The sequence below is a fragment of the Mya arenaria genome, chromosome 3 (genome assembly GCF_026914265.1).
Source record: "Mya arenaria isolate MELC-2E11 chromosome 3, ASM2691426v1".
NCBI lineage: Eukaryota > Metazoa > Mollusca > Bivalvia > Myida > Myidae > Mya > Mya arenaria.
In genome coordinates this window covers 55,146,005-55,154,069 of record NC_069124.1, presented here as the reverse complement: position 1 = coordinate 55,154,069, position 8,065 = coordinate 55,146,005, and the positions used below count along the sequence as shown (strand labels likewise).

The 8,065-nt window shown below is 35.3% G+C and overlaps 1 protein-coding gene across 1 annotated transcript; it reads left to right on the top strand.

Moving 5' to 3' along the window:
- The first annotated feature begins 1,980 nt into the window (after nt 1–1,980).
- On the top strand, nt 1,981–7,892 carry LOC128228489 (transmembrane protein 218-like). Its single transcript, XM_052939827.1, has 3 exons — nt 1,981–2,161; nt 5,459–5,552; nt 6,957–7,892. The coding sequence occupies exons 1-3, from the start codon at nt 2,046–2,048 to the stop codon at nt 7,098–7,100; spliced, it is 354 nt and encodes a 117-aa protein (XP_052795787.1). The 5' UTR covers nt 1,981–2,045; the 3' UTR covers nt 7,101–7,892.
- The last annotated feature ends 173 nt before the right edge of the window (nt 7,893–8,065 follow it).

Sequence of the window (8,065 nt, the reverse complement as noted above, 5' to 3'; positions counted from 1 at the left end):
ATCATTGTTATCTGAGAGTAGGATGATTTGGACAGGTTCTTAGCGCAAAGTCGTTATTTGTTATGGCGTACGTTGAGCATATCATAAGGTGCTACATATCATTTGTGTTTACCGCATTCTAGATAATATTGTCATGCATTTAAAGAGGTTTGAGAGAGTAAGCCTGCACAAAAACGGATATATATAATCTTCTACCAGGATGGTAAAATACTTAAGAGGACACTGTCAAAGTGACATATCGAGTGATAATTAATATAAGATATTGGATATTGCAGTATACACACTAGACCGGTTTGTTGCAAAACAATGATGAAGCAAGTGGGGTCGTGCCGAGCTTCGCGTCTGTGAGTGACGAGGCTACCGACCAATATGGAGAAGAACTTGATCCTCGATGGGCTTCAATCTTGTCTGTCTAAGCATATTGATCTGGTGATTAAAGGCGATGCGCACTCCATATCAACAACACCCCGTCGGGCGCATGTGAGTTTGGTTCGTGGTCACCTAGCCGGACAAATGGGTTTTCTCCGGGTTCTCCGGTTCTCCCCACAAAACAAGACCACACATTCGCGTAAAATCAGGCCAACGAGAGTGATTAATATAATGTTGTAATAACTTGTTTCACAATCGCTTTAAAATAAATATGTTTAAACTAAACCAACAACACCCCGTGTCATCAAATCCCTTGGTTCACGATCTTATCCTTCTAATACGGCTAGATGGTACGATACGTAACCAAAGAGATGCGGATGCAGTTTTGCCAGCAGCTAATCCATGCGGACAATGACTTAATTTTGGCGAATGCCGTATTTACCGATGAATCAACTGCGATACTGGAGCAGAGCAACGATGTCTCCAATGATACATGTACCTCCGACGGAGCACCATAAACACCGTCATTCCAAAGACTAAACACTCCACGGAGATCTATGTATTTTTTTGCTTTAGACCTTGCGGTCAAGGATAACCCGTGAAAGTGCAAGCACTTATTTCCAACGGGGTCCTTTGTTTTTTTGCTGAAGAGACCGCACGCTGAAGAGACAGTGGTGGGATACAAGGAAGTCCGGTGTGATACCTTAGCTCTTTTTTGAAGAGACCCCTTGGTTCTTTAACGTGCTCGGTGTAAAGCACCGATACACGGGGTACAACTTTCCTGGGTTAAACCAGTACTGAGAACACCACTTTTCCAAGCACTACCCTGTAAATGCTGAGCGCCAGGCAAGGGAGCTACTTGTACCAACTTTAAACGTCTTTTGGTATGACGCGGCCAGGGATCGAACCCACGACCTCCCGCTCCGTAGGCGGACGCTTAACCACTAGGCCACGGTGTGAGGTAGGATCAGCCATCGAGGTCGCCATCTTCCAGGCAAGAATGGATATGACCTTTATAACCAACGCATTTTGGCGAAAGGGGCACTTTTGTCTATTCCAGCATTTTATTCCGTGAAGAGAGTTCACCGCAGTCAGTAGCCCAATAAACAATATAATTATTCACTAATTCATTTAAATTCGATTGTGAAGACAGCGGAAAGCTTACAGGAGTCACTCTCGAGTCATTTTTTTGTTAGAAACCAGCACTGCTTCGCCCTGGTGAGGAATGAACACACCATATACATATTAATTAGTCGAGCTCATGCACATGTAGGCTTACACCTACATGTACACGAAAATACCACTAGATCACTATCACCCTGACGGTACTGTACCTATTCAGAGTATTTTTAATCCTTACAAATATGTAATAGGTTTTACTAATACGATTATATATATAAAAAACACAAACTTTCCATTAGCATTAAGATCTTAGATAATAGCGTCGCGAACAGATAACACCCGTGACCCGACCGCAAAATGAATAATAAGTTTTTAGTTAAAAATGGTATTATCTAACCGCGAGCTTTTCTTTAACTGAAATGCTATTGGACAGTGTGTGCACCATTAACCAATAAAAACAAAGCTTTCAAAATATTTCAGCAAGTTTGTGTACATTCGTGACCATTTTGTCTTGACCTGTTTTTTATGAAAGATTATTAGTTTATTTAGACAAAATGACTTCACATAATACTATTATGGGAATTGGCCTTGGCTTGTTTTTGATAATACTCGTGTGGGTATTGGCTTTATTCCTATGTATTGCATTTTCGAGGGCAACTGGTGCGTTATCGTAAGTATTGACCATATTTTTGTATAGTTTCGAGTTTATTATTTATACTGAGTATATTTGACCGTTAAAACTTAATTTGATCATGACATCAGCACTACAAGATGCCATGCACTCTATCCACATATTTAAATGCAGTGTCTCAGTGCAATCTTTTTGTTTAAAGGGTATCCCTCACAGATTGGCTATAGGAAAATTAGTCCAAATAATTGTACGTTGACAGATTTTTTTTAGATTTTTGATATGGCAAATCCTTCACATACAAATTGTTTAGTATCAAAAGTGGGTAGTTGTTCCGATCAGGATTCCGGGTTAAAGCATATAGCGTCTATAAAATATCATAAAAACAAGAAATATTACCAGATAATGTTATTTTATATTAGTTCCGTACACAAAAAAATAAATATCCAACTTATAATTATGAGTTTGACGGCTTTTTTCATTTCATTCTGTCAAAACATAACGATATATACATGAAGGGCACCTGCAAGGCTTTAGGGCACAGTTTTAAATCGCTCGGAACATTTCGGCCATGGCCGAGATGTTACGATTGTATAACGAGGTCTATCTCGAAGCTTTGTCGGAGGAGGCCGAGGTATTACAATTGTATCGAGTTGTTCCCCTTCGCATAATTGTTGTCTGTGTCAGTCAACTTTCGTTTTATTGGAAAGGTAAACAACTTGTTTTAATGCATTAAATGCTTGTTTAGTGCAAAATAACATTTCACTTACATGGTAAAATATGAATATAACTCTTTATGATCAATTTCAACCATAAAATACTTCACTTAAAACAATTTCAATATTTTTAAAACGCCCCCGTTTTTTGCACATTCCCGTTTAGACGTTATGGATTTGAAGAATCCCGTATAACACGTCTATTATTTTAGACTATAGGAAAATGTGAAAGCTTACTCAATACATTATTTTTTTATATAATTAATCAAGTCCTCGACTTTAAACTTGTTTAGTACCTCCATAGTGCATTGGGATAAAATTGGATGTACACTCACAGTTACCTGTACATGTAACAATACTTTCAGTACTTAGACCATCCTGGCAATAAGGCACAGCAGCAGGTCCTCACACTGCAGGTCCTCACATTCCATTTAAATGTGTGTTCCAAGCATTGATTTGAAGTGTCAAATTAAAAATTTGATACCTCAATGTTTGGTTCATTTATATCTTCAAAACTAATGCTCATTTATCTGTAGAATGGACAATTTTTCAAACGTGGTGAATATATTTAGTGACCATTCCCATATTTCCTTAGAAGGTTTGATAAAGTTGTGTGAGTCTAAATGATTAGCATGTTTTTAAACTCTTAAATGCTGAAAACAAATTTTGGCATAGTAATTATTGCATTAAACATCTCAATAAGCTTTGGAAAATCAGTCCTGTTAAGGATAAAGGGACCCTTCCTTTTTTGTGATCAATGGAGACAATCAATTATAGCTTCTTTTTAAAGCTTTTTAACAAATTTTGAATGTTAGTTTATTCATTATTTTAAGATTGTTTCAAATCATATCAGCTGGGTTTTTTACAATACTTTTTTTATAATAAAGTGAATATTTCAACAGGAATCATTTTCGCAGAAGTATATATTTAGTGTATGTAATGAAAAAAAGTCATTATGATCTATATTAAATTTTGTAATGGAAATAAACAGTTTCACTTCATCCGAAGTCCAGTTTTGAACTTAACGAAAACAATATATTTGTAAATTTATTCTGACTGCTCCCTCCAAATTATTTGGCAAAATTCTGACAAACAAAAAAATAAATTGCTGTGTCTTTTGTCTGAAACAAAACAGTGAATATACACACATATTCATTTTAAGTGTTTTAATGTTCTTTTCATTAGCTAATGCATTTTGGTGCCAATCTATAAGCGTCGCTTTTAAGCAGTGGTTAGAGTTCTGGACCCAGCAAAACAAAAATAAATAACAATTTTCTTAGTGTTTGTGAGAATTTTTCATTTCAAGTCATAATTTGCATGCGCAAAATGTCAATAAACTTAAGAATTTCAGTTTTTGAATTAATGTAATATTGCCAATTGTTTTGGGTTTTTTTATCAGAGGCTCTCTAAATTATCAAATGAGAATGTGTCAGGCCATTTTATTAGCTTGACTATTCGAAGAATAGGTGGGCTATACTACTCGCCCCGGCATCGGCGTCCGGTTAAAGTTTTAGGGCAAGTTGGGATTTTCACTTATAAGTCCAATACCTTACATTCAATTGAGTTATGGCCCCTGATTGACTTAGGTTAAAGTTTTAGCGCAGGTTAAAGTTTTAGGGCAAGTTGGGATTTTCACTTAAAACTCCAATACCATTCATTCAATTGACTTAATACTTCACACAGATATTCAGAGCCATCACATAAGGAGGTTAGATAACTCCGTATTATCTTTTATACAAATTATGGCCCCTGATTGACTATGGAACTTAGGTTAAAGTTTTAGGGCAGGTTGGGATATTGTTTAATAACTTCTATACCCTTCATTCAATTGACTTAATACTTCACACAATTGTTCAGGACCATCACCCAATGAGGTTACATAACTCCATATCCTTAATACAAGTTATGGCCCCTGATTGTCTTAGGTTAATGTTTTAGGCAAGTAAAAGTTAAGGGCAAGTTGGGATTTTAATAAAAAAACTTCTATACCGTTCATTAAATGCACTTAATAAAATTCAAAATTATTTACGACCATCTTACAACAAGAAACATAACTCCGTTTTAAGCCTAAATACAAGTTATGGCCCCTGATTTTTTTAAAATTTCCTTTGAAAGGCATATTTTTATATTCTTAACCACATTTTCATATTGGGAAATCAAGTTATTTGAATGACTTGCGTCATTGTTTGGGCGGGCTGGTGGGAGGGCAGCATCAAAGTCACCTTATGTATCAAATAATTTTAGTTAGGTTTGACATAAAGAGACCAAACTTGGTATTATTACATCGTTATTGTATTCTAAATCAAAGCGGCGTAGTCGAGCGCGCTGTCTTACGATGGCTCTTGTTGGTTGAGACATCAGCCTATGTTATTGGTAACAATAAGTTGTTTTTTTAACAAGTTTGAAACCGGGCTTTTATCGATTTCCTTTTTTAATTTTACCTTGATTATAATTGAATTCCAGTACAATTTAAAATTGCAAGTAAACCTATTTAAAGATCTATTCAATTGTTTTAAATATTTTTATATATACAATGTATATATAAATATATATCATAAATTGCAGTTCAAAAAATGAAGATGTTATACATAAGATACAGAAGTTTGTATTTTGTATATTGCAGGAATGTTGGAATAGCTCTTATTCTTGTAGCAATATTATTCAGTATTATATTGCTGGTGCTGCCCAGAGAAGATTTTAGTCAGCCTTCAACTAAGGTAAATGTTTTTTGTGGTTTTCTCTCCTGAACTGTCTGAAAGGTCAATCTTATTTCCAGCAATATAAAGAATAGTGTCATGTTTTGAAGTGTTTTCTGTTTTTATTTGACATTTAGTGATACCAGAAATGTAGGTTTTATACTATGATGCTTGTGTAGATCTGATTTATTCTAATTTAGATTTATTTGCCATTATCAATTTTGATGAATACATTCTTACCTGTTCTGTAAATATATCATATATATATGTCTTGATATCATGATTTTAAAACTAAACAATACTGAGTGTTACCAAATTTTGTTATATGTTATTCAGATGTTATCTGATTTATGCACCAGTCAATTGTAACCACGGCCTCCCCAGGTCCGGGGAAAAGCGGGGATTTTGACTTTTGGCCCAGCAAAGCCTGTGTAAAATCCCCGCCCTGCCGAGACAAACTGATGGTAAAATCTCTGCCAAATGCCCCCGCAGCCCAGAGACCCTAGGTAAGGCCCATCCCCCCTATATTTGGCGCAAAGACAAAAACACCGCATTCACCCGGCACTGCAGGATCATATGAAAGGTAAAAACACGGCCCATTTCCCCGGCTATCCTGGGTATACCCCCGGACCTGGGGGAGCCATGGTTACAATTGACTGGTGCATTATGCTGTGTATTTTGGAGTTGTCTTATAATTATTTTACCTCTGTATGTTAGGGACCATCAAAGGTATTTGTGTATTATTTTCATTTAATTACCCACAGTCAACAGCCACTTTTACTCACATTTAATGTCACATATTTTGAGAATTATGTTTAATAAATTGCAATAAACTAAATAAGCACATTCTGAGTTAAGTTTCAGTTTATTTGTATGTCGATGATTTATGATAAGTCTGATTTTAGCACATTTGCTATGGGTCACTGTATAACTAGTTTAAACTAACACACTAACCTGACTGGAAAAAAATAGCAATCGAGGAAATGTTTATATGCATGTTCACTTTAATATTTAAATAAAACAACTGACTGAAACAGTGTACTCAAAGAAGCATGCCATGTGTTGTCAGATATAGCATTAGTCTTGACTCTTGAGTGTTGTTGTCCATATGAATGGGGTGGGGGGGGGGCTCTTTGGGAGTTTAAGTGAAGAAGTGCGTCCCCTCCCCAAAAGCCAAATATAAATACAGTGTTTATATGTGGTTGTAAAGGGTTGAGAAATCTTTTATGGCTACTTAAATTATATTTTTTCTTCGAAATTGAGCATAGGAAGATGCTAATAATAGCCTTGTCTTTTTTGAATGTATTGTTGTTTGAGTTATGGCCAAGGTTATAGTATTTATGCAGGCCAATACCAAGGCTATGACAATGCCTCAACTTTTTCTTTGCAGAAAACATGAGTTATAAATGTTTTTGTATGTTTCAGATATACGACTATTCTGTCATCTACCGTTCCTTACTGATAGCTGGATGTGCACTATTCCTGGTTATCGGCCTTGTAGCATACCTTGTCACCCACGCTATGGAACCAGTGTACGCCAAAACCCTACGGCGTATCAAGCTGTCATAGACGAAGACTGTTGAGGGCACCGTATAGTCTGTGATACGCAAACAATGTTGACCTCTGGAGTGACAAGCATATACATACGTCATTGTGCAGATTCAAATCAATATAACTTCATTGTCAACCACTCTGTTGGAGTTTTTAATAGTTTGATGATGATTCTGCCAATATGTTTAAACATGGCCATTGTGATTTACATGTAGGCAGCTAGATGGAGATGGTATTGGTTTGTTGAATGATATTGCCATAATAGTTGCTTTTCATGGTTGTATTATATTTATAGATACTCATGTATGTTGGACTAGAAAGTAATGTGTTGAAATAAATTGATAAAGTCATGCTTATAGAGATCAAAGTAATACTAACAGAGATCAGTCAATAAAGTAATCTTATTAAACCAAAAGTAGGATTTATGCGGAAACAGCTTCATATAAGAGCAAAAAAGGAACATCTTTTAAATTTGGTATCAAAATATTTTGTAGATTGAACATATGAAAGGATGGTGTGAGCTTAATGCATAAATGTATATGCTAGAAATGCATATATTTATTTCAATTTGGTCATCACTGAACAATGTATTCATGTTCATATACTATCATTTCATGTTACTATGATGTTAGGTATATAAACTTATACGCAGTAATGTTTTTTTTATTCATATGTATGCTTCGGTTGTCAACATATATGACAGAACTTAGTAAGATCTATTCCGATATATACTTAATAGTCTTATGATTATGTGATATTTGAAGTATACTTGCTTTTATGTGATATTTGAAATATATACTTGCAACTATTTGATATTTGTCTTAAATTTATTTTGGCACATATAATATTTTTTCAATTCCAAAAGGCATTGTAGGACATGGAAAAAATTCAACATTACCTAGATTTCAGAAATACACACATTCTGACCAAGTTTATTGACATCGGAAGAAAATGAGAATGCTGTTGACATTATATGACAGGCA

What these genes read in the sequence shown, in the direction of transcription:
- LOC128228489 (XM_052939827.1), top strand. Translation starts at nt 2,046, where the DNA reads ATGACTTCACATAATACTATTATGGGAATTGGCCTTGGCTTGTTTTTG. An exon ending in AGGGCAACTGGTGCGTTATC is followed by an intron (nt 2,162 to 5,458) that starts GTAAGTATTGAC and finishes TGTATATTGCAG; the next exon opens with GAATGTTGGAATAGCTCTTA. An exon ending in TTAGTCAGCCTTCAACTAAG is followed by an intron (nt 5,553 to 6,956) that starts GTAAATGTTTTT and finishes TGTATGTTTCAG; the next exon opens with ATATACGACTATTCTGTCAT.